Source organism: Phoca vitulina, unplaced genomic scaffold (assembly GCF_004348235.1).
Source record: "Phoca vitulina isolate PV1807 unplaced genomic scaffold, GSC_HSeal_1.0 scaffold92, whole genome shotgun sequence".
Classification (NCBI taxonomy): Eukaryota; Metazoa; Chordata; class Mammalia; order Carnivora; family Phocidae; genus Phoca; species Phoca vitulina.
This window is the reverse complement of record NW_022589795.1, coordinates 2,612,743-2,638,500: the sequence shown is the minus strand read 5'-3', so window position 1 is coordinate 2,638,500 and position 25,758 is coordinate 2,612,743. Positions and strand designations below refer to the sequence as shown.

The 25,758-nt window shown below is 59.6% G+C and overlaps 1 protein-coding gene across 3 annotated transcripts; it reads right to left on the bottom strand.

Moving 5' to 3' along the window:
• Positions 1 to 6,030: 6,030 nt before the first annotated feature.
• ADAM11 (ADAM metallopeptidase domain 11) lies at positions 6,031 to 25,752 on the bottom strand. 3 transcript variants are annotated; one of them, XM_032396577.1, is made up of 27 exons: positions 25,671 to 25,752; positions 25,024 to 25,199; positions 16,792 to 16,868; positions 16,545 to 16,611; positions 15,448 to 15,533; positions 15,283 to 15,358; positions 14,805 to 14,871; positions 14,669 to 14,736; positions 14,252 to 14,326; positions 14,101 to 14,172; positions 13,736 to 13,902; positions 13,126 to 13,210; positions 12,926 to 13,016; positions 12,742 to 12,793; positions 12,143 to 12,242; positions 11,990 to 12,061; positions 11,787 to 11,879; positions 11,290 to 11,370; positions 10,696 to 10,746; positions 10,494 to 10,557; positions 10,165 to 10,264; positions 9,825 to 9,944; positions 9,564 to 9,732; positions 9,360 to 9,474; positions 9,182 to 9,272; positions 8,515 to 8,532; positions 6,031 to 7,992 (listed from the first exon to the last, which is right to left on the bottom strand). In XM_032396577.1, the coding sequence occupies exons 1-27, from the start codon at positions 25,735 to 25,737 to the stop codon at positions 7,977 to 7,979; spliced, it is 2,316 nt and encodes a 771-aa protein (XP_032252468.1). In that variant the 5' UTR covers positions 25,738 to 25,752; the 3' UTR covers positions 6,031 to 7,976. The 3 variants fall into 3 exon arrangements, with proteins under 3 accessions (XP_032252468.1, XP_032252469.1, XP_032252467.1); XM_032396576.1 differs by lacking the exon at positions 6,031 to 7,992 and having other exon boundaries at positions 8,469 to 8,532; XM_032396578.1 differs by lacking the exons at positions 15,448 to 15,533; positions 16,545 to 16,611; positions 16,792 to 16,868; positions 25,024 to 25,199; positions 25,671 to 25,752 and having other exon boundaries at positions 14,673 to 14,736.
• Positions 25,753 to 25,758: the final 6 nt, after the last annotated feature.

Sequence of the window (25,758 nt, the reverse complement as noted above, 5' to 3'; positions counted from 1 at the left end):
GCTTTGCAGGGAGGAGTCGGGTAGGAAGTTGGACAGATACTTTCTTCAGTTCCTTGTCTCCAGATTCTGCAGTTCTGTCTGAATAAGCAGGATTTCAGTCTCCATCCCCTTTGCAACAACACCGGTCCCCAGATTTTCTTCTTCACATCTTTTATTCTTTCTCCTTAAGCTCCTAGAGATGCTGGGCAAGTATTTTAGCCAATAAACACTATAAATCTTTGACATTTAGGAAAGACTCAGAAAGGGGAAGAACCCATAAAAGTCCTTGGAAGGGAGTGGTTGGCCCTTGTGTTGGAGCCGCAGACCTGTTGTCCCTCGGGCTCTGCCACCTCCTCTCTGGGCCACAGGGACAGCGCAGAGTGTCGCGTCCTCACGCACGAGGTTGTGTGAGGTGGTCCCGTGAGGAGACGCTCTGGGGAAGATGCAGGAAAATGAGACTTGGGGGGGGGGGGGCTTTAGAGAGTTGCAGAAAATAGGACCTTTACATAAAAGCAACAGCGTCAGATGAGTGCTCAGAAACAGTGAGTTCAAGGGGGCGCGTCCTCTAAGGCTCGGTGTCCTTATCTGAACAGTGGGGCTAGTGATGGCGAGTGAGGATCACGGGACATGCTGCCCCAGGGCCTGGCCCCCGGTGAGCACTCGGCTGGGGCCTCATAGACAGGGGGTGCCTGGTGCTAGAAGCATGATGCTTCCACTGATCCATCTGGAAAGGCTAAGGAGGGAAGCTAGTTGGGGAGGGGGTGGATTTGTGAATATACTCCTAATTCTCTTTTTTACAGCAGCAAGTCAATTCTTGTTTCTATCGTGCATTGGGAAAGAAATTTCCACCGCGATGGGACGCCTGTGTGGCTCAGTCGGTTAGGCTCAGGTCATGATCCCAGGGTCCTGGGATCCACAGAGTCCCACATCTGGATCCCTGCTCAGCGGGGAGTCTGCTTCTGCCTCTGCCCCTCCCCCCTGCTTGTACTTGCTCTCTCTTGCAAAAATACATAGAATCTTTTAAAAAATAAATAAAATAAAATAAATTGAGAGCTAAAGATAGAATAAGAATTAGCCAGATGAAGTGAGGAATGAGGCTGTAAATGGGGAGAAGGTCCAAGGGCAAGAATTTTCAAGGAACCGAAAGACACTGGAGCCGAGAAGGGAGCATGGCCCTGAGAGGAGCTGTAGAGGGAGTAGGGGGCAAACAGGAGAGCCAGGGCTCGGGTTCAGGCAGGACTGGAGAGGACAGGGCCAGAGGTGGCCGTTGCCAGGATCCGGATGATGGGGTGGAGAAGGAGATGGATTCGGAGTTGGCAACCTCCACTGTTTGGTCCGAGGACTGGATGGGTGGTGAGGAAATGGGGCAGTGGGAGCAGGTGGTTCTATCAACAGGTGTGGCTGTGAAGACCTGGGGCTAGTGGCCAGGGGCTGGTTTTGGTCATGGTGGTCTTGTTTTTAAGGATGGAAAAGGATGGAGTTTCCTAGAACAAACTTCATACGGTCTGTGCTCCGCGGGAACACTGGGACATATTCCTTGCGGTGGAATGATGGTGGCACCTTATTGGCAGCAGCAGCCAGGACCAGGCTCAACCTGGAAGAAGTTCCTGGGGTCAGGCTGGAGAAAGCAGACTGTGAGTTTATTTTTATTTATTTATTTATTTATTTATTTTTATTTATTTATATTTATATTTATTATTATTTATTGACTGGTGTTGCAAAGGGGATGGAGACTGAAATCCTGCTTATTCAGACAGAACTGCAGAATCTGGAGACAAGGAACTGAAGAAAGTATCTGTCCAACTTCCTTTATTTTAAAGATTTTATTTATTTTTTGACAGAGAGAGACAGCAAGAGAGGGAACACAAGCAGGGGAGTGGGAGAGGGAGAAGCAGGCTTCCTGCGGAGCAGGGAGCCCGATGCGGGGCTCGATCCCAGGACCCTGAGATCATGACCTGAGCCGAAGGCAGACGCTTAACGACTGAGCCACCCAGGCGCCCCTGTAAGTTTATTTTTAAACCCAAGTGGGCACTACAGCTGCCAGGGAGAATCAGATGGCTCCTGGGGAGAAGAGAGATTGGCATCCGGTCGGACACTTGTCAGGAAGCCTTCAGGCTGCCAGGTGGGCAGGGGTTCAGACTGGCTGAAGGCCAGGACTGGGCATGAGGGGTCAGGGTGGGGGGAAGGGAGCAGCAGTTAACACTCTGGAGCCCAACGGGGGGCTCAGTTGCTTGAGTGCCGGATTCTTGATTTCAGCTCAAGTCATGGTCTCAGGTTTGTGGGATCGAGCCCCGGGTGGGGCTCCATGCTTAGTGTGGAGTCTGTTTGAGATTCTCTCTCTCTCTCCCTCTGCCTCTCCCCCGCCCCCCTGCCCCGCCCCAGCTCGCATGCTCTCTCTCAAATAAATAAATAAATCTTTAAACAAAACAAAACACTCCAGAGCCCAACTGAAGCATTGCCCAAGAAGGAGTCGGCGGCCAGCGAGTATACTGAACGCGGCTGTCATCCCTGAACTTGGCGGGGGAGGGGTTCAGGCTTGGTCTCAGTTGGAGGTCAGATGGACCACGTGAATAGCTGTGTGCAAGAGCAAAGGGCCGTCAAGCATTAGGGGCGTTCTTTTTTTTTTTTCCCCAAAGATTTTTATTATTTATTACTTATTTGAGAGAGAGAGAGAGAGAGAGCACGAGCAGGGGGAGTGACAGAGAGGGAGAAGCAGGCTTCCCACCGAGCAGGGAGCCCGATGCGGGGCTCGATTCCAGGACCCCGCGATCATGACCTGAACCAAAGGCAGACGCTTAACCGACTGAGCCACCCAGGCGTCCCTACTAGGGGCGTTCTGTCAGCATTCTGGAGGACCCGGGCAGCACTTTGTCCCCTCCCAGCGGACCTGGGGGTGAGTGGGACCAAGCAGGGGGCTGTCGCGGTGCGTGTCGCGGCTGATGTTACCGGTGGCTTCCCGGCCTCGTCAGTCTCCCAGAGCAGGGAGAAGACACTTCTCTCCCAAGGGCCCAGGTGACCTTTGCAAGGGCTGCCAGGGTGCTGCCACCAGGGACAGACGTCAGGCTGCAAGATCTTAGACCTCTTGCGGGACACCCTAGCAGTCGCTGGGGCTTGGCGGGGACGTCGCCTGTTCCCTGTTTTTGCTTTCAACCCCAGGAGGCCTGCGGCACCCCCAGGACTACTAGAGCCCCCCGCCAGGGGCGCGGGGGTTTCAGGGTCTGGGGGGAGGGGTGGGGTGCAGATCTCACTCCCCGACTGTGTCTGAATCTCCAGCTTCAAAGGCCAGAAGTTGGTTGAAGCTGGATCCGCTGCTGACGCACCCCCACCCCACCCCACCCCCTGCCCACCTGCAAAGTGCTTTTGGCAAGAGGCTTCCTGGGCACCGAGCCTCAGGACCGGGCTGCCCCTGGGCTTCCGCTGCCCTTCTGAAAAGCGTGATAGAAATTGCACTTTATCCGCAGCACATCCTGGGGCCAGAGCCGCTTTCAGGGCAGGACGCATCTAGCTCTCTCACGCTAGATCAAGTTAAAATCGCCCAGTCCCGCCAAGGTCATCCTAGCTCCTCCCTCACCTCCTAGGAAGGCACAGGCAGATCCCCTCTGAGCTTGAAGGAGGCCTTGTCCTCTGCAGCCCATCCTGGTCTCTCCTGCCCTCGTTCATTCCCTCTCTTCTGGCCTTGCCTTCTTTCAGAGTTTCCTGGCCTGAGATAGCGCAATTTAGCACTTCTTGTCTAGACCTGCGCCGTCCAATATGGTAGCCACTGGCCACATGTGGCTCTTGAAATATGGCTAGTCCAGATTGACGTGCACTCTCAGCCCAAAAGATACTCCTGATTTCTAAAACTTAGTACCAAAGACAAACAAACCCCATTTCATTTTCAATGATCATTTTATGTTGATTACATGTTGAAATGAGAATATTTTGGGTATATTTGATTTGATAAGTTGTATTAATATTAACTTTACCTGTTTCTTTTTTTAATGAGGTTACTAGAAAACTTAAAGATACATACGTAGCTTGCCTCTATGGACCACGCACTTTATTCTATTGGACAACACCGGTCTAGACACTGGGATGAACCATGATGAATTTATAATCTTTCCTTCAACTCAACAAATACACTCTGAGCACCTGCCTGGTGCAGAGTGGGCTTAGTGACCCCAGCTGTCCCTCGTGGCCACCTTCAACTCAGAAGGGCACTGAGGAGGCCACACATAGAACTGGGAACTGAAATCTGGATCCACGATCCATCCAGAAATTCTGAACAGGTGAGTGCTGGGTTAGGGAGGGTGACCCAGAGACAGCCTGGGGTGGTGATCTTATCAAAGGATCTGGGAGCAGACTATATCAAAAACATATACCTGGGAATTCTCACAATAGTGGCCTTCACAGCAATTTTGAGTTTCTGGTCCCACTCCATACTCTTTGGAAAACACTCTGCCAGAACAGCCTGTGACAAGTTCTGAAGCCAAAGTAAGTACTTTTCCAGATGATCTGTTTGGACCAGGTCTGGTGTTCATTCCAGCCCACAGAGCCTTCCACTTGGGCAGATGGGAGAGGTGTGCTGCCATCAGAGGGCGGCCCCGTGGCAGAGGGCTGAGGCCACCTCCCTGACATCCCCCCCCCGGGCCCCCTCTGCTCTGCAGCTTCCTGCTCCTCTGGGCGCTCACACAGCCAAGTCCTGGGGCTCCGGGGTTCGGCCTGAGGCTGAGAAGCAGGTGTTAAGAGTGACTGAGCACCGACCTTCACAAGTCACCCGTGATAAGTCTCACCCATGCCCTCCGCCAGAAGCCACGTTTTTCACCCCCTGAAGCCTCAGCTGTGTGACCCATCAGAGTGAAGGTCAGGACAGACCCAGAAGCGAGGAAGGAGTGGGCATGAGGAAGGAAGAATGGAGAGGCAGCTGCAATGGGAAAAGTTGAGAAGGTTTCCCACCGAGAGCAGATGCGGCAAGCCTAGACGGCAGGCAGTGACTGTGGGTTGGAGAAGGATTCCGGCTGGGCTGCCTGGTCTGCCAGGGTGGGGAGAATGGGGGTTGGATGTTCCCGATATCCTGGGGGACTCAGAACAGGGCGCAGACCAGGAACCTAGGCTGGCGCTGCCCTGAGTCCTGCTCTCTCTGCGTGTGAACTAGGGTGGTCCTGGGAGACCCACCCCTTTGGGAATGGGGCTACGATTCCGGAGCTTCCAGGGTCTCATTCTCTCCAGGCCCTTGACCGGGGCTCTTTCTTGTTCCCATTAATCTCTAGTTTACCTTGCTTTCATGCTCGGCCCCCGCCTCTTATCTTTCCCCTGAGCCAGATACCTCCAGGCCCAAAGCCTCTGAAGGGGAAGATGGGAAGAATAGGCTCCCCTGGCATGGGAGGGGCTCTGAGCCTTGGCCAAGCTCAGTGCCTTCCTGCCCCAGGCCTGGTGGGGGAGGGCAGAGATGAGAAACGGCAAATTCTCTGCAGGCCGAAGAGCAGGTGCCCTGGGACCAGATTAGCGGTTTTATCCAGCTTTCTGGAATCTCTTGGGAGGCGAGGAGAGGCTTCTCGGGGCTGTAACCATAAAAGGGAAGTTGGGTCTCCCGCCTTTGAGTAGGATGCTTTCTATTCACCTCCCCTTCTGCTTTGCCAAAGCCAGAGGAAGGCGCTTATCTTTGCCCGGAGAGCCGAGGGAGCGGAAGGGCTGGCCCTCCACCCATGAGCGCGTATTTCCTGGCCAGGAACGGAAAAGTACACCCCTTAGTCCCAGTCTCCCAGCGCCAAGTCCTGGGTGCTCACTTCCCACCTCCAGTGCTACAGTCATCACGTTCCCTCCAGGCAAGGGAGGACAGGGAAGGGTCCCTAGTCACAGCGCGGTCATTTACAGAAAGGAGAGAAGCAGGTTGGTGTGAGCTCCATGGAAGCCCCAGGACATGATCTTTAATTGATGTTCTTGTCCCTGCCTCCCCGCCCCGAGCCCCAGATGACATATGTACAGGGTGCTGTATGGAGCCATTTCCAGACCCGGCCCAGTGCAGCCTACACTCCTCCCTGGGCGCTTCCAGGGTGGGCGCTGCTGGGGGGGGGGGCGGGGGGGCGGGAGGATGCAGACAGCTGGGAGCCAGGTGGACTGGTCACAGGAAGTCTGGAGTCCTCCACATCCTCACGCCCACCCCCACGCTCGCGCACACGCAGCCTGTCCGCATGTGCAGAGGTATTCACACTGGTGCGGAGATGGGGATCCAAATGCTTGTGCCAGATGCATCACCGGCTGTGTGCACGTGTATCGGCGAAGAAGGCCTTAAAGAACCGCGGCAGCAGCGCCAAACCAGCCCTTTCCCTCCTGCCCCCGCTCCAGCGTGTGGGGCTGGCAGAGCAGGACTGGCCAGGGGGCGCCCCACCCACCCCCTTCTCTTGGGCAGTGCCAGCTGGAGCGCGGTATTGAGGACCCCACTGTAGCCGCATCCGGCCACCCAAAAGGGTGTCAGTGGGTCTCAGTCCCCAGTTTGCCCTGAGGGGTGGTGCAGATAAACAGGGAGCCATTTCCTCCTCAAAGATGCCCCCAGAAACAGAGGGACTGAATGAAACAGGCCGTTCAAAGGCCCTGGGGGTGTCCAGAAACCCCTGCTGAGTCTGGGTGGGGTATTCCTGGGGAGAGGGGCTCTGCTCCTTTGTGGCTTTCATCCGTAAGGGAGCTTGACCCTCATCTTGCCCTTGCCGGCTGGTTTGTAGCAGTCGAGCCAAGGCTCCACTGTCCCATGGGTCATGAGGGAAGGCCAGGGGCAGGCCTGAGGCACCCCGCTCGGCCTCAGCCCCTCTGTCAGGCTCAGCTGCAGTGGGAATCAGAGGATGGAATGGGAGAACAACTGTAAACTTACTACTCAGCCCTGGAATGGGGGTAAGGAGCAGAGTGGGTTTGACAGGGCCTTGAGGACTTTTCTAGAAGCTGAGGATCATATCTGAGACCTGTCTTTTTTCTTACCTCCTCTTGTACATCACAGGCAAAACCCCTAACCCTCCAGTCACTGGGCCACCCCTGGCCTTTCCTGCTTGGGAGAGTCCTCCCTGGGAAGATGGCCCAGCCTGGGACCCCCTAGGCCATGCTGGGGGGGCACCTAAACCCTGAGTCAGCCCCAGAATCACCCTTCTTGAAAGGGGGGAAGGTGCCATTTTATTTCAGGGACTGGATTTTCTAGACCCCCAAATACATGTGTCCTGGCAGGGACAACAGGGTGGTCATTTTGAAATTGAAGACAATCTGGGATGTGTGGTCGTTGTACCCATAACCTAGGCCTTGGGCACAGAACAGGCAGCTTTGGTTTGAATCAGCACTCATTCTTCTCTCCAAGCTCAGCAGGGCTGGGCCGAGGGGCACGCAAGTCCACCCTGCCCCTGCCTGGCTTGGGGAGGGCTCTGTTCAACGAGAGGACTTGGGGTGTGATCATCCCAGGGGAGGGCCCCAGGGGATGGCCATGCCTTGGTTCCTCCGGTCCCTCCCACAAATGTCAAAATATCCCCATAACTTCCCTCGCCCCAGCACCCCCAAAGTTACATTCATCAGTTAAGATTCAGTAAAAAAAAAAAAATGTAGATGTCAGCCCCCTCCCCCGAAGTTCCAGAGAGTTAAAACCCTGGTCCCAGCTGCCTGGTTTTGAGGGGGGCCGTCCCAGGCCCTGCCCACTGGGGGGCATCCCTCTCACCCCCCCACCCTTGAGCTGTGGCAATCCGTGATGATGGAAGCTACATTCACACAGGGAGAGTTGGTGTGCGAGGCCAAAGCCGCATGGGGGGCGGTGGGGGACCATGAGGGGAATGCCCCAGGCCTGGTCCACCCTGGTGGAGTGAAGGGCAGGGCCACAGCCCCCCACCCCACGGCCAAGCCCTCCCCTCCCACCCGTGGGGCCAGGAGTTGAAGGGCTTGGGCCCGGAAGACATTTGCATGGTGCCTCCCTCCGTGGCTGGGCAGGGGCAGCCTCGTGGTTCAGGGCGGAGAGACGGTGGGCGCCAGGCTCGGAGGGAGGGGGGTGGCACTTAGGCCCCTCCGGACCTGGAACGGAGAGGGGGCGTCAGGGGAGGAGGTGAGGCAGGGCCCAGAGGGAGAGCCCCTGAGCCGGGCCCTGGGAGGTCAGTGCTGGGCCCTAGAGGCGGCAAGTTACAGGCTGGCCAGGGAGGGGATCTGGTGGGAAGTTCAGACAGCGGTGACATGGAAGACAAAACAGATGGGACGCAGAGGTAGGCTCCCCTCCCGGGAGAAGGGGGCTGCAGGGGACACAGCTCCAGGACCCACCTGGCCAGGGGTGGTCTGGCCATAGGAAGGGCAGGAGGAAATGGACCAAGGCCTGGGGAGGCAGGTGGGCGGGAGGAAGGGACAAGGGCAGGCTGAGGACTTCCTTCCCGGAGCGGGGCTCTCCCACCCCTGTGGTGACAGCAGTGACAGCAGGGGTGGGGGAATCAGCCCCCAGCTCCCCATCAACACAATGTGAGGTGACGAATGAGATGGAGGAGACAGGGACAGCGGGAGGGATGACGTGGCCGGCGTCACACTGCCCCCTGCTGGGTCGGGTCGTACCTTCCCCGGCGGATGTTTCTTCAGGAGCCAAGGAGAGGGCAGGCAGGGAGAGAAAGGAAAAGGAGCCATCGGTGACCTTGCCCTTCTCTCAGGGAGGGCCTTCCTGGCTCCCATGAGACCCCTGGCATGGGCCAGGATCCCCAGGACCGGGTCACTAATGATGGGCCTAGGAAGAGATGCCTGGGTTTGAGTCCTGTCTCAGCAACTAACTCATCAAGTGACCCTGGGCCTCAGGTCCCTCCCCTGCAAGGTGCAGGCGTTAGACCAGCTCGAGGGCCCCAGGCCCAGATGCCCACAGGACACCGTGGGCTACGTGGGGCCTAGGGACGGAGGACACGGCCGGTTTCCAGCAGCCCCTGCTGAGCTCCACTCCACGGCCGTGCTGGCATGCACTGAGGCCCAGTCTTCTCCTTTTGCAAGAAAAGCTGGGAATCAGGATTGTTAATGTAAAATTTTTTGTGGTTTTGGTTCGTCTGTTTTTGTTTTTGTTTTTGTTTTTTTAATCTCTTGGAAATGTGAGCAAAACAAGACCGTGTGGCTGACTGACTCCGACTGTGATGTGTGAGCTTAGCTAACTTCGCAGGGAGGCCCCTCAGCTTCAACGGTCTGGGGTTCTGATACCCCCCAAGAACGCCAAGGGATGGGGGGGCGTGTGTGTGTCTCTTACTTAAATCCCCAGCCCGTGCCTCCCAGGACGATGGCTGCGACCAGGACAGCCCCCGCGATGGAGCCGATGATGATGTTGGTGCCGCTGGGACCTGGGGAGGAGGGCAGGGCTCGGTTGGCGGGGACAGGCATGGAGAAGGGGAGGGACAGAGCCCCACCCCAGCCAGCTCCAGCCTCACCCTTGTATCTCTCCGTCTCTCCCGTGGGGGGAGACGTGGGCAGGGGGTTGTGAATGCTGCAGTCTTTGCCTGTCCAGTCTGGCTGACAGATGCACTTGCCTTCGTTGCTGCAGACCTAGAGGTGGGGTGGGGCCAGTAGAGGTGAGCGGGGGCCCTGTCCCCTCTGGGAGCCCCTCCCGGCATCCCTGGCCTCCAGGCACCCACCCCGTGGTGGGAGCAGATCCGGCGCGCCCCGCTGCCAGGGCAGGTGCTGAAGTTGAAGGCAGAGGCAGGGAGGCACCGATGATCCAGACACAGCATGTTGGGCCCGCAGGCTGTACCATCCTCCACGTAACTCAGGTCGGAGCCATCAGCCAGTTGTACGTGGCCACCCCTGGGGAACCGGCAAAGCCAGCCTCAGCCCTTGCCGCCCACCCCCATCACGGCTGCAACCCGCCCTTCCCCAGACCAGGTCTCGGCCCGCACCTGCAGTCCAGCTCCTTGCCCTGGTGGTAGAAGGTAACACTGTTGATGTCTCCCCCTAGGTCCCCCAGCCGAGGAGCTCCAGAGATGTTGACGCAGAGGAGGAAGCCACAGAGCACATCCCTGTTGGGGCAGCGTGGAGACAGTGAACCCCAAGTCTGACCTCCAACCCAACTGCTACTACTACTACTGAACTTGAATCTGCCCTCTCCCCACCACCGGATTTTTCACATATTCTCCACTGGGACTCAGGCTCATCCAGGAACCTGCTGTCCCAACTCTGAAAAAAAACCCTCCTGGGTCCTAGAGCTGGGGAGGCCAACCAGGAGCCTTGGCAACTCACTGTTTATTGCACTGGACCCAGCCTGACCCCTTGCGCCCACAGTTCCCACGCTCTGTCCCCTCCACGTTCAGCTTCTCATAGCAGAAGCGATCAGCAGCCGCTGTAAGGAGATGATGCCAGGCGTCACCCACTCACCCCAGAACCCGCCCCAGGACCTCAGGCCTGCACCTCCAACACTCTGGCCTGACCCCCAACCCAGCTGGGTTCGCTGAGATCCTGGAGAGCCACACACTCGGTAGAGGGCATATTTAGCCAGAACTTACCCCTCCCCAGCCGCTTGATTCTGGGTCCTCCAGAGTCCCCTCTCCCATTCCTAGCCAAAGACTCACCATGGCCCCAGAGGGCTTGGCACTGCCGGTCCCGGGTTTTGCAGCGACCTCCATAGCAGCGGCCCTAAGGAGCAAACAGGAGACAAGGGACTGAGACACTGAGTGGTCGGAATGGATATAAAACAAAAGACTGTATTGAGCCAGAGGCCCCGAGGGGGAGGGCCCCAACCCCCACCCCCCACCCCACCCCAACCCAGCATACCTGTTCCTGATCGCAGTAGTAACCATCCAGCTTGTGCAGGTTAGGGGGACACTGTGGACAGAGGGGCTGGGCTGAGCAGAGCAGCCCCAGGACTGAGAGTTGAAGAATGAAGGGGTGTCAAATGCCCCCTCAAGGGGCTTATAGTAGTACAGGGCTCTTCCAAGTCAAGAACAAGAGGTCTCGCTCAGAACTCAGAGCACACAAATTGGCAAGTCCCATAGCCTCTCCAATCTCCCTGTTTCCTGTAACTACTTCACAGGGCTCGGAAAACTTAATGGAACTAAATACCTGGCACGTAATGAGAACTTAAGAGATGTTAACTAATACTATTATACACTCTCATCCTGAACACACACCAACCCCGTGCCAGGCCCTTGGAACCCCAGCCAGACTATACTGATTTAATGACGGAAGGAGCAAAACCAGGAGGCATGAAGAACGCGTTTCACAGGCGAGGAAAACGAGGCTGACCAGCGGCGGCGACGCCAGCAGCGGAGCGGAGGGGCGCAGATAACAACAGCCCCGCGGAGCCAAACCTAAAAGGACAGGGGTTGCCTCCCACTGGGACCCTCAGGGCGGCTGGACTGGACAGACCTGGCTCGAGTCCCCGGTGCAGGTCTCCGCGATGTCGCACTCGTTCACGGCCTCTCGACAGGACACACCCCGCGGCTCGTACTGGGAAAGGGGTGCGTTTCGCGGCTCAGACCAGAACCGCGGACTCCGCGCCCGCCTTCCCCGAGGCCCCGCCCCCCCGGCCTGGGCCCTCGGCCCCTCCTCGCCCCGCCCCCCCGGCCGCTCCCAGCCCAGTCAGCACCGCCCCCAGGCCGGCTCACGTTCCGCCCCCCCACCGCCTCTGGGTAGGTGCCCCGCCCCGCTCCTCGTAGCCCCGCCTTCAACAGGCCCTTGGGGGCGCACGCCCGCCCTTCTCCCTCTCCATTGGCGCTTTCTTCGCCTCAAGTCCCGCCCCTACATTTGCCCCGCCTCCAGCGGCTCCTCCTCCCCAAGTCCGGTCCCTTCTCCGGCTGTCCTGTTCGCAGCCTGGTCCCTCCCGGTGCCGCCTCCATCCCGCCCCGGCGGTAGGTGCCCCTCACCTTGCAGCGGCGACAGCAGAGTCCGTCGCTGCACATGGCGTCGTGAGTCAGGGTGCATTTCTTGCAGCAGTTCCCGCCCGCACGGCTGCACTCCTGAGGGACGCAGGGACAAGGGGAGGGAGGTGGGTAAGCCCTGACCTTCCCCACCAGGACCTTCTCTGGCGCGCCCCCGTCCCGCACCTGGCGCCGCACCGGTCTCTCACCTGCACCGAGCCACAGTCGCACTCCTCCCCTGCCTCCACGAAGCCGTTCCCACACTCAGGCGGGTCCAGGAGCTGGACGGGGAAGGGGTGTCGGGAGTCTGGCCGGGACCTTGCCCAAGCCTCGCTCCCACATCCCCGCCCTGGGGCTGCTACCTTGAGGGGCTTGTTGAAGAGACAGCTCCCGCCTCCCTCCTGCAGAAACTGGTTGTACTCGTCGATACTGCAGCGCGAGAACTTGCGGGGCAGGTAGAACCTGGGCAGGGGGCAGGGGACGGAGCCGCTGAGTCCCCGCCGCGCCCTCCCCTGCAGCCCACTCTCGCCCCTTCTCAAGACTGGGGATGGGTGCACGGGGGGACTCGGTGACCATCTCGAGGAGGCTGAGGATCTACGTGCCAGGAGAGGGCACGGTCATCCTCCTGCCTGCCCATCGAGCGGAAGTGGGCAGCGGACGTTGCTCCTGTCCCCTTCCCGAAACCTCAGGACGGCTCAGAGCTGGAGGTTGGAGAGCTAAGGGGGGAAGGTGCCTCCACACGAGGCTTTGGCGGCTCCCAGCGGCCACAGCGCACAGTACAGGCTGCCTGTTTGTGGCCGGCTAGGGAATGTGGGTCTCCTTGGGCAGTGTCCTCAGAAAACTGGGCTTTTTGAAATCCTAAGTGGGCCCAATAGCTGGGCCTCTTGAGCACTGCCACCCAGCGCTCCCTATGGTTCTCCCTCGCCCAAGACCCTCCCCTAGCTTGTGCCCAAGAACTCACCCAGTGTCTTCCATGATGCAGCCCAGCCAGTTGTCTGGACATTTGCAGTCCCCTGAGAGGTAAGCGGGTGGGTATAAGGGAGGGAGGAGGACTGCCCCCCTCCCACAGTCACCCTCTTCACTTCTAGAGCTGCTGGGAGTGGGTCTGGGCTGGTTGTGGGGCGACATGGGGTCTTCTTTAATACCTGCGGAGCTCCGGTGTTTATTCCACATCATGCCCAGGTTCTGCCCCAGCGTCTGGGCCAGGGTCACTGCCATGGCGCCCATGTTGTCATACTTGGGGTGAGGAAGATGGAGCACACAAATGTCTACATCCCTCGTGCCCTTCACAGCCCCTCTCCCTTTAACCCCCACCGCCATCCCAGCCATGCCCCACACAGCTCACCTCGTTGACACCTCCACCCCTGGACAGGGAGCAGATGCCCCCCACGTAGGCAGCCCCGCTACTGGTGCTCTGGAAAGTCCTGCCCCTGGAAGGGAGAGGGTTGTCAGGAGAAACCCCTGCCTTGCCCACGGTGGCTTCCCTAGGCTGTCAGGGGCAGACTGGGGAGACTCGCACACTAGAGCCCTCCCTCAGGGAGGGGAGCCCGTCCTCATGTCAGCCTGTGTGACCTCGGCAAACCCCTTCTTCTCTTTGGGTTTGTTAGCCCATGAGCCACATGACAGGCTCCTATGAGATCATCTCTAACTGTAGATTTTTTTCTTTCTATCCGAGCACTGAGTTCCTGAGGAAAGGATGCTGGGACAGTTTGAGAGGAGAAGAGGGGACAAAAGGGGAGCTGATAGGCAGAGGAAGATCAGTGGGGACCGGAAAAGGAGGCATCAGCCTAAGATACAGGGAAGATGCCCAGCCTATGGCAAATGGCTGGGGCGCTGGTGCAAGGTGAGCCCAGGTCCCAGACCCCGCAGGAGCCCCTGGCGCCGAGCAAGCGTCCAGCAACCCCGCGCGGCAGCAAGCAGCTGAGCCTGACAGGACGTGTGGGGCGGGGACTCACGAGAAGAGATGGGTGGCATCACTGGGCTCAGGCAGGCCCTCCCGCCGATAGACCATGAGCCGGGCCAGGGTCTCCAGGAGGTCATCCTGCACCTGGATCTTGTCCCCATCTGCCCACGTTTCCATGGCAACCAGCACGATGCGGGTATTGAGCTGCTCCTTATACATCTGGGGCCGGAGGGAAGAAGATGAGGGTGGGGTTGGAGGGTAGGAGAGGGTGGGGGCACAGGGCTGGAGGAGGGCCTCAGTTTGTCTCTTCAGGAAGTGGGGATCAGAGGCTGAGAGGGCCCTGCCGAGCTCACCCCAAGCATGTGTGCAGCAGGCCAGTGGCGAGGGAGGAGAGGGAAGGGAAGGGGGGTGGCTCACCACATCTGCCAGGTTCACAACGGACTTGGCAAAGTTGCTGGTGAGGACCACCGACTGGCGCATCTGCTCGAACTGGGAGGAAAGAGAGTGGGAGGAGGGCCAGGCTGCTTTGGGCCCCCCTCCCAGAATTGCCCCCAGGCTGGGAACTTACCAGCTGGTGGTCGTTGACCACGATCAGCTCCACGTACTTGGTCTCACTGTGCACGGTAGGGTGGCCCCGGCGGACCTGGGCGGTGGGTGGGCACTTGGGATCAGTCCCCTCCAGGCCCGGCGTCGGGGCCAAGCCATGGGCAGACTCGGGGGTGCTGCACTCCAGTCAGGGATAATGCTGGTCCCCCCACTGGTGGGGGTCCCCTCCCTCCCCAGCCTTGGTACGAGGGCAGTCAGCCTGTTTGTCCATAATTCGGGCGGGTGCAGACACAGGTGTTAGGAAATGGGGTGGGGGGCTTCCTCTCAGGCGTGGTACCCTGGCCCCCAGCCACATCCGTCTGAGCCCTCCTTTGCCCCCGTCATGGATGGACCACAGCCCGAGGTCTCTGCAGCCCGAGGTCTGTGCGGGCCCCCGTACCTGCCTTTTCCTTCTCAGCCTCGGCCGGTTCACAGGAGCAGAATGAGCAGGGGCAGCAAATAGGCAGCCTGGGGGGAGGGGCCAGGTGAGGGGAGCACAGCTGGCCCCCTCCCCAGCCCCACTTTCCCTCCCTTACCTGGTTCCCTGCATCCGAGGGGGACTGGGAGGAGAGGGGTCCGGTAAATGAGGTGGGGAAGGGGTCCCTGAAATGAGGGGGAATTAGTTTTTGGCGGAGGGGGGGGTGACCAGGTCTGCTCCTGAGCCCAGATGGGGGACAGCTCCAGCCCTCACCCCCACCCCACCCCAGGGTGACCCAGAACTGGCCAGAGCTCCCATGTCGGATCTGATCTCCCAGATGCTCAGATTCCGGGGTCAAGACCTGGGGGCGCCCTGAGAGATAGGGGCAAAGGACACTGGAGCCCGATGGGAGGTTACTTGGGGGACAGAGGGGACATTGGAGCTGAGGGCACAGGGGGAGGGAACCAGAGCTGGGGTGACTGAGGAGGGCAGTAAGGCTGAGGTCACCAAGGGAGGAGGCAGCGACAGCCATTGGGACAAGCCACGAGGGTGTGCGTGCGCAGCAGGGCTGTCAGAGGGGACCGTGAGGGGCTCACCTGGGGGGGTTCCTGAGGCCTGGCCATCTCGCGGGGCTCCACGATGTAGGTGAAGTTCCCATCAGAGAAGACCCCACTGCAGAGAGAGAGGCGCAGGTCCCCACCTGCATCCCCAGGCCAGGGACGAAGGCTCTTCCCCCTTCTCCCACCCCTGCCCGTACTCACTGCAGCCCCTGGCAGGTGGACAGGGCAGCAAAGGATTGGGGGTTCCCCCGGAGCTTCCCCTGGTAGTAGCAGTGGTCCCCGGCCTCCTGGAGGAGGAGCAGAACATGAGCAGACATGCCCCCGGCCCTGGTGTGAAGGCAGGAGGAGCGGGGAGGGGCCCCGCGGCTGCTGGGTGTGCGGCTGGCCATGGGCCCTGGGTACACCTGGGGATCTGGAGCCTGGTCCTACTCTGGATGTGCTCCTAATTTGCTCTTTCACCTGGGCGGGTGCCTAGTCCTCCCTGGGCCCCCATCACCTCACCTACAAGATGAGGAAGTTGGGCTACCTCAGTGGTTCTTAGCCATTTGGGAGGGGCAGGTGCATGGTTCATAGACTCCTCTGAGGAGAGCTAGCACTCGGGCCAGGCACGGCTCTAAGCACTCACCACTGAGGAGCTCACTTAATCAGATGAAAGCTGTGGACTCAGCCCCAGCACACACACAAGTGCACACACAGTGTGTTCACAGGGACCACCGCCTCGGCGGACACGGTCTGCGGCTGAGGAACTGTGAGCAGCGTGTGTCCTCTTGGCCTGGGCTCTCTGGTCAGAGGGGACAAGCACCCCCCTCCCTGCTCCTGCAGAATTACTTGTGCTCCAGTTCCTGAACTGGCTGGTTGGGGGTGGGGGGACAGGGAGGAGGCTATTTATAGACACTCATTCATCTTTGCTCAAGCCCCTGGGCCTCTGGGGCTGGGACCCTGGTGTCCCGGGCAGCCAGGAATTTCCAAGGCCTTGGTGTTGAGTAAGAAGGGCATTTCCCCAACGGCCACCTCCTAGAAAAGTCTGGGCAGGGGGCAGGGAGGGTCCTTGAAGGCCTCCATGTCAGGCAGAGAGGCCGGCTGGGAGTCAGACCTTGGGAGCTGGGTGAAGGGAGCTCAGGCTCCGCGCCATTCGATACGCCACTCTGACTCCGACCCTTGGAGCCTCCATGGTGGGGAGAGATGGAGGGTCCCAAGGGGCTGGGCCCACCCAAGTATAGAATATACCTTGGACCCCATCTCCACTGACCACCTGTCCCTTCATTCCATCTCCCCTGTCCCCTTCCAAAGGCACTCACGGTGTTGTGCTGGGTTGTCCCCTCCCGGCTAAAATGGCGCTCCACATATTGCGAGGAGAGGAGGTGACTGAAACAGACAGAGGGGGCCAGGAAGAAGGAGGGGGGGGTCGCTGCTGGGGCTGGATCAGACTTGGGTCCCACCGCAGCTCAGATCCAGGTCCCCTGCCCCAGCCCTGCCCCCGTCTCCCCACCCATGCCTTGCCCACCCGCCTGCTGCCCTTCCTTCCAGGCTCAAGGCCACACTCACTGGTTCAGCTCCAGGTCCAGAGTGAAGTTTGAGTTGAAGGCTGGGATGACGAAACTCACTTGGGCCAGGTGGACAGGCTGGGGGTGGGGGAGGGCGGAGGGGAATCAACCTGGGGAACCTCAGAACAAGGAGTAGCGCTGGGGAGGGGATGGCGCAGCCCAGCAGCTAAGGGGACCATTGATTTGGGGGGAAAGAGCTCATCTTCCTCCAAGACCCTGTTCCCTTCCTGGGGGCAGGGGCAGGAGTATGCACCCCGGCGCACAGCCCACCCTCTGGGCCAGGGCTCGGTGAGCAGCATAGGGGGCATGTGCCAGCCCACCCTCTCTGGTGTAGGCGCCCCCTAGGGCCAGGCTACCTGAGCAGCAGGGATGGAAGGCAGTTCAGCCTGCCCACTGCTTCATGCCAGGCCCTCCCTGCTGTTGGCAGGGCCAGCCCCACCCTCAAGTGGACTAAAGAGAGCCCCCCAGAAGTACCATGGGAAAGGGGCAAACTGGAGATGGGGGAGCAGTGTGACCCCCGGGCCCTGCAAAACAGGCCCCTCCCTTCCTGCATCCTGGCCCCAGCCTCAATTGATGGAGGAGTCTCGGACTCTACAGACAGGGTAGCGTGGGTTAGAACTGGAAGCTGGGGTGATGGGCAGATGCCATCCTGTCAGGAGGAGGGAACTTGGCTCCTCCACCCCCAAGTCCATTGCCCTCTGCCTTGCCCAAAGCAGCTCATCTTTAATATTTCAATCCCATGGTTAATTTTTAAACACGGAAGTTTTCCTGATAAATTTTTCAGAGGGGCCTTTGCAGTGGGGCTGGGAGGCTCCAGGTTGTCATGGCGACATACCAGGCCTGAGCAAGATGGCTGCCCTACCCGGTCTGGGCGCCCAGCTTCTGCGGGGAGTGGGGACTCCAGACCTGAAGCTAGTGTGCCTGGAGGAACAGTGACCTCAAGAGAAGGGGCAGGAGAGTCTGTGCTAAGCGGATGAGGGGACTCTCACGTCCCCACTCCAAGCGTCAGGTCTCACAAAAGACCCGGAAGCACAGCAAGGGCCTGAGAGGGACTAGAGCCTTTTTCACACCCCTATCCATTTAAGAAGACTGAAACCCAGACCCCCAGGTGAGGGTCCCACCACTGGGCCATGCAGGTGTGAGGCTTTTCTCCTGGGCTGCAGGGTGGAAGGGAGCCCCAAGGTCACGAAATCTCATAGCCTGGTGCTAGTTGGCTTTCTTATCAACCACCTAGATTTCTCATTTTTACTGAGTGCTTATTATGTGCCAGGCACTGTTCTAAATACAAGCATTATCATATTTGATCTTCACAACGAGCCAGTGGGGTAGAAGCCACGGCTACCCTCCTCTGACAGATGGGGAGCCTGAAGGACAGAGAGGCTAACTAACTTGCTCAAAGTCACACAGCTAAGAAGTGGTGCAGCTGGGATTCAAGCCTACAGAATCAGCTTCCAAGGCCTTCTCATCCCAAAGGTGAAGTAAGATAGAAAGGGCCCAGTGTCCATGAGAGGCCCTAGGAGAGGGGGGTTGAGGTGGGGTGAAGGGCCAGCGCCCAGGCAGGCAGCCCTCTGAGCTCCAAGGACACTGACTCACCCCATCCCACGCTGACTGAGCTCAAGCTCTATCCCAAAACCCTAGAGCGTCGATCAGACTTGAAATAGAACGTCAAGGACAAGGAGTCACTGCTTTCCTCTTCCTGCCCTGGCCTGGATCATCTCTGCTTTCTCCCTGCCCCTGGGCCTGGACTATCCCTGTACCCCTCCCACCCCACGCCCTTGGCTTGGACTATCCCTGCCCTCCCCCTCCTCTCCTGGGTTTGGTCTATCTCTGCCTTCCCCATCCATCCCTGCCCGAACTACCTCTGCCCTCCCCTGTCCTCAGGTCTGTATCCGCTTGTTCTTTCTGCCCCCCACCCCCACTGATAAGCCCCTATCTCTGCCCCTACGGGCCCCCCAGAGGAGCAGCCCTTCCAGGCCCCTTGGCCCAAGCCCACTCCCTCAGCCTGTGCAGCTTCAGGGATGAGCCAGCAGCCTCTCTGAGCCTCAGATTTTCCCACTGAAAATGGTACAATGAGCCCAGATAGATGCAAGGCTGTGAAGTTGGCTTTGTGTGGTGGGGGTCGTCTTGGGCTAGGAGAATTCTGGCAGCGTCGGCCCTGGTGCTAGCAGAATGTCCACCACTCAGGAAGTCAGCAAGCTCACCCATCTGGCCTCCCCCATCTCTGTGCAGACCAAGCGGACCCCCACTCTGGGGAAAGCCCAGACTGGTGGAAGAGCAGACACTAGGTCCTTTCTGTCCCCACTGCCTCCCGCAGCCTCATTCTTCCCCACCTGCTCAGGCCTACCCTGGGCTGGGCTGCCCCTTCCCCAGCAGGACCCAGGGCCCAGGCCAGATAAGGGCAAGGGCAGCTGCTGGGGCTGGGGGCTGGGCCTGAAAGGAGGCAGCCCAGGGAGGACTAGGGAGCCACCAAAAGTGCTGGAGGAAGGGGAGGGAAATCAGAGAGCTGGGCAGGGCCTACATGGGGACAACCCCTGTCTGCAGGAAGTGAAAGTTAAGGCAAGCCCACCTCAGTCCCCAGGAACTCTGTACCCCAGGCACCTGGGGTGGGGGCTCCTGCTGGCCCCAGACTCCTAAGACGCCCCCCTCCACCAGCCAAGCTTTAGGCCTGAGTTCTATCAAAGCCAAACAGCTCCTTACTTGGTCTGCCTCCTGCCCCTGACCTGCCCCTGACCTCTTCCATTATCCCTCAGTTCCTCCCCTGGGAGCCCCTTCTGTCCCCTGCCACCCGCCCGCCCTCCTCCGTGCCCAGCTCAGCGCTGCTGGTGACCAGCCGGCCGGGCCTCGACCCCGTGCCCTGCTCTTGCCTCTCACTCCCCAGCCATCCGGCTCTCACGTGCCCTGGCTTATTTGATCCCAACCCGCCCAGGTCATCTGGTGCTCATTTTACAAATGGCAGGCCAAGGCTCAGGGAGAGACACTTGGAGGTGACTGGCCCAGGGCCATGCTGGGGAGGTGCGGGGTCAGATCTCAGCCTGGGGCTGGGGTTCATGTCTGCCACAGCAGCTCGGCCACCTGGCTTCGGTGACTGCCCTCCCCGAGGCTCCCTTGTTACCAGCCGGTCCACCCCCTCAGCTTGGGCTTATGCCCCGTGTCAGGCTCAACCAGATTCAGGGGGCAGAAGGAAGGAGGCAAAAATCCCACTGAAGTCCCCGAATCACAAATACAGACGCCAGGCCTCCAGCCTAGACCCATAGAATCACAGTCTTGGGAAGGGGGAGACTGAGGGTCTTGGGGGGTTCTCAGATGCTCCAGTAAATTTGAGTGTCCAAGCACTGCCCTTCAAACTGTCACCCCAAATCCCTCCACCGGAACCCCCGTCTCCTCCCATGGCTTTCTCCTCCTCACCCTCATCTGCAAAGCCCGCACCCCCCAACCCACGAGTGCTGTGGATCCTCTACTCCTGAGCTGGCCCTTCACCCCACCTCAACCCCCCTCTCCTAGGGCCTCAGCTCTGGACATCTCTGATCACTGATTCAACTTTTCACACGGCCACCTTTAGTCCCCTGAGCATACAACATGCCCATCTTTTTTTTTCTCCTGCCCAGGGGCTCCACACTCATGTTGAATGGAAAGGCATCAGAAGGCCTGAGCCTCAGTTTCCCCATCGGTAAGATGGGGTTGTCATGAGGGTCAGATGGAAGCCCTTCTTAATGTGTTATTATCACAAGGATTAGTAATCATAATCATAACAGTTGAAGAACGAAGTGTAAATGTTCCCGCTGAACAGGGCTTTGAGGAACTAGCCGAACCACATGGGCTGGGTGGCGGCAGACGGCAAGGAGCCAGAGACGCAGGGGCCCCACCTGGGGGGGGAGACATCCCCTCCCCATGGCAGCTGTTGCCCACGATGTGCTGAGGCTCAACTGATCAGCAGGACTGTGGGAATCCCAGACGGAACAGTTGAACAAATTTCTGATAATGGGATTTTACCTATATTTTTGAGGACAGAGTCACTTCCTTAGAGGGTCATGAGTCCCTCCGGGGACAGACTCTAGGCAACTGGGTCCCTCTAGGCAACCAGGAGGGGGTGATCAGGCAAGGCCAAGCCCATAGGCCAGAGTCTGGGAGGACTCCAGACTCCTGCCGCATTGTCCCCACCCCCACCAGCACCACCCGGAGCCTGACAGGTAACCCCCAGATGCCCAGGCTTCTGTCTCGGACACCAGCCCTCATGCTAGTCCAGCTGCCCGCACGCCGCCCCGGACACTCGGGAGCGAGGGCACGCCTCACAGATGTTGAACATCTGTTCTTGCCAGATCCCAGGCAGGACACCTGACAAACATCATCGCCTCTGATCCTCCAAGCAGCCTGGCAAGATGGAGACAACTCTTAGCCCCATTTTATGGATGAGGAAGGTGGGATTCAGAGGCAGCAGAACCAGGAGCCGCCAAGGCTGCTCCCCCCACCCCCACCCCCAAAGCCTTTCAGACCCAAGCTTAGTCTCGTGCGTGAACAATCTCTCCGCCCAACCTCAGGCCGGGGCTCAGTTCACGGCCCTCGCCTTTGCAGAGCAAGCCTGGGTGGGGGAGGGGCCAGCACAAGTCCTAGGGGCGGCTTCCGGCCACCAGCCCCCTCCCGGGAACCATCTCCTACCTCCAATCCCAGGACAGAGCTGCAACCTTGACTGTAAAGACCAAGCCTGGCCATGGCCCTAGTAGGGTACGAGGGCTCCAGGCCCAAGGCCCTGTGGCTCCCTGCCGAGGACTGCCATCTAGTAAGGGCTGGGGACTGAGCCTTGCCAGATTGTCCCCCACCCCCTACAGCAAGAAAACACAAACCCGCCGAGGGCTTCAGGGGTAGCATTTCCAGTAAACGCTGGTCTGGACAGCTTTCATAGGAGCTCAGCCCAGTGACTGGGGTCCCCCCTCCTCCAGCTGCCTCTGGTATGTCTGTCTCCTAGGCCTGGAGCCTGGAACCTCTCCACCCTCAATTCTGTTTGCTTCCCCACGTCTTGCCCTTGTCTTGGTTCTGAAGGAGTCTGGCTTTCCCTAGGGGGCAGACATGACCCACACAGCAGCTCTGTGTGGATTAGAAAAAGGTTCCCCTCAGAGACATGTAGCCTCATGAGCCCACAGATTTCATTCAGTCCACTTGCCCGGGCACTCTTGTGCAGTGAACAACCAGCCCAACTGCACGCGGTGGCCCTGCTTGTTCTTCTGTCTCAATCTTCAGCTTCAGGCTCCCTTTGACCACAGGTTTCTGCACTTCCAGAAACTCCCCCACCTCTCTGGGCCTCAGGCCCAGCCTGCTTCCAAACTGGACAAAAGCGAGGTGTTGAGAGCAGTGGGTCCCCCGTGGCCCCCCTCACTCACTATACCCCTGAGCGGGAGGCAGGCAGACTCAGGGCATCAATCTTGGGCCTCAGTCTTGACTCCGCTACTTAAGTGATGTGTGACCTGGCTTGTTACTTCACCTCTCTGTGCCCGTCTCCCCACCTGTAGAACGGGAATAACAACAGCCCCATCTCCTACAGCTGCGATGATCATTACATACCTCAGCACGTGGAAAGGCATAACACTGCCCCAGTAAGGGCCCAGTAAATTGTCATTTCTCTACTTTTAATTCCTTCCTGGCCACCTTCCTCCCCCCGCACCCCCGCGCTCCCCTCCCCACAAAAGCCAGGAGCCCTCAGCACACAAAACCCTTTCCTATCACCACCTCCGAGAGGTGGATGAGGCTGAGATGAATATTATCATCATCCCGATTTTAGGGATCAGGAAGCTAGACCTCAGACAGGTGATGTGACCAGGCCAGAGCAGGTGAGCACCCAAGGCCCCCCCCCACCCTAGTCCTGCCGGCCAGAGTGCTCCCCCAGACTCGCCACCTGACCCACAGCAAATAGAGATCTTGTTGCTGCCCCAACACCTCGCTAGGCCTGAGGTCCCAAGCCGATGCAGTAATTTTGCCCTGAGCCCAACAGCGCCAGGGTGTGGCACTTCCTGTGGGGACCCGGGCTCAGTGCTGCACGGCCTCCGTCATCAGCCCCAACGGTCCAACGCCAGAAATGCCTCAGGGAGAAATGCCAGGTGGGAGTAGAGGGTTGCAATGTCTCCTTCCGGTCAGGGGGAACTATTTTGGACATGTCCCTTTGTCTCCCTCGGCCTTCTTCCATCTCGCTGGGTGGCACTGCCCTGGTGCCAAAATGGAGAGTCCCTGGAGGTGGAATGGTGCAGTGGGAAGCACCTGGTCTTGGAGAGAATCATTCCGCTGCTTGAGATCTGATTGACTTTGAGCAAGTTACTCAACCTCTCTGAGCCTCAGTTTGCTCATCTGTAAAATGGGCAGGCAAAAGTCACCTTCCTTACGGAGTTGTGAGAAATCCACCTCAGGGGAGACCGAGGTACAGGTGGGGCAGGGCTACGAGTCTGTCCCCTGGGGAGGCTGCAGGGAGGTCCCTAGAAAGGCTCAATGCTGCAGAGGCCCCCACTGGAGGTGAGCACCGCCCCACAGATCCACGAACCCTCCACTCCTACCCTCACCCCCTCAGATACCCCGTTGGGCACATTCAGACTTGGTTGCTCACACACATCACCCAGCAGAATGACACCTGTCGTCTGCACACCCAACTCATCAAGTCCAGCTACACCCGTTCTGGTCCCCCCCAACACAGTCCCAGGCGCCATCATAGCCCAGGACCCCCCCTCTCCCAGGAAGGACTAGGCTGAGGAAGCACTCCATTCTTCATCCCTACCTGGCCCCCACGCCTTCTGCCCGCAATGTCCTCTGACCACACCACGGCATCACCCCATCCTCCATCTGGACCTCCCCTGAAGCACCTACCAGGGGCCCCAGCATCAGGCTGGGCAGTCAACTCCCAGCCAACACAGGCTTGGGGTGCACAGTTCTCGGGGGGTGACCCCAAGGAAGAAAGCTGGACCAAGGACCAAACCCAGCCAGGACACCCCATCCCTGGCCTTGAGATCATCCTATGGCCCATCTCCCACCTCCCAAGGAGCCTGGGCAGACACTGAAGGCAGCTTCCAACGGCTTTCCTCTCACCCCTGCCCCACTGCCACCCCCATCCACCCCCACCCCCACCCTGCCTGCCCAGGACCATTAAGCAGCCCCTCCCCCTCCCTGCCTTGAGTGATGGTCCATCTATTATGCATGCTGCCTTCCTGCTCCATTCCATTTCCCGAGTATCCCCCCTGAACCCCCCCACAAACCCCTCCACCCCCCCTAAGGGCTTTTAACCAAGTACATTAGGCAGGGCCAGATGCCAGTCTGACAGATGTCCGTTTCCCTCCTTCCTCTCTCTGCCCAGCCCAATTTACCTCCCACCATTCCCAGCTGCCAAAACTTCCCAGACCTCCGCTGTACCCCTCCTCTGAGTCTCTCCTCTACACCTCCTATTTCTGCCAGGACTTCGCCATCCCTCCCTCCGCCCCCCCCCCCCCCAGTTGGCCTGGCTAACTTTCAGCTTCCAGCTCCTGGAGAGCCGAGGCGTGCTGAATGAATATTCCATCTGGGTAATTATTATTCACATGATATTAATTAATTATTAATTGCAATTAATCTCCTTCATTCCTAACCTTCCTTTGGGAGGCAGGAGGGGCCTGGCAGCTGAAAGGGATGGGGCAGGGGGGGGCGGGGAATGGGGCCGATGGAGCTGGCATTTGTGGGTGAGCTTGGGGCCTCCAACCTTTTTCCGGGACCCCACCCTCAGCAAGGACAGGAAGAAAGACAAGCCTATCAGTGCACAGAGGGAAACTGAGGCAGGAGCAAGCACTGAGCCGTTCCAAGAAAGCCCGCTGAGGGTGGCTGTGAGGAGAAACGGGAGCCCTACCTAATCGGTGCCTGGGCTCTTAGCGGCCTCTCCCTGTCCCCTACTGCCCTGGCCAAGCCCCATTTGAGGTAGAACCACTTGCTTTAGCAGGATGGGAGTGGGGGCGGGTGGAAGGCTGACCCGAGGCTGCATGAGTCCTGGGCATTCCAGGGTCCACGGAGGGCAGGGGATCCCCATGATGATTGGAGGGGTCCTGGAATGAGGCCAGGGCTCCCCACTAGTGGGCTTCAGCACCCATCAGGTGGGTAGCCCATTGTGCAGAAGGAGAAGCTGCAGGAGCCAGCGTGTGGGGTGGGGTGGGGGGACCCAAACCCTGGCTGCCGGGTGGCCTTCCTTGGGCTCCAGGCCTGCTTCAGCCCCCTGGCCTCACCACCCAACCCCACTCACCGGACCCCCTGGTGGCTCCTGGCGGACCCTGGTGTCCAACTGCTGCTTTCGGACCTCTCCCCCGGAGCTCTCCCCCACCAGACGGCTGGGCTCTGTGACCTCAGGGGCTCCCGGACGCCCCAGCTGGGGTGAGACCCGCCAGCGCAGAGCTCCGAAGGGACCCCGGGTCCCAAGACCTGGGGAGACAAGGCCAGAGCTGCAGGCGGATGCCCACCGAGGGGCAGGAGACTTGGGACTGGGGTGAGCACACCTCATCACCCGCTCTGCTGTGGCCCTTGGAGCCCTGGGGGAGGGGGATCCGGGCGGGAGGATCTGCTCCCCTGCAGAGGGAAGAGCCCGATGGGGAGGGGGCCAGGAGCTTCCCTCCCGCCGGCCCGTCACGACTGCCCCCCCACCCGCAGAGACCTGCAGAGTCCGCCGGCCGGCGGCAGGGGGCTGGCCGCGGTGGGGCGGGCCAGATGGGGACAGGTGGGTGCACGCGCCCTCCCTCCTACCCCGCTCCCCCCCCCCCCCCCCCCCCCCCCCCCCCCCCGCGCTCGGACCTGCTGTCACCCCGAGCACTGCAGGAAAATGTGGCTGCAGCAGAAAGCGCCGCAAAAGCCGGGGCGGGGGCCGGGTGGGGGGGCGGCGGGGCCGGGGGCACTCACCCGGCGGGGGGAGCAGCGGCAGCAGCAGCAGGAGCGCCGCGAACGCCCAGCGCCGCAGCCGCCTCATGGCTCGCTCATAATCCTCCGG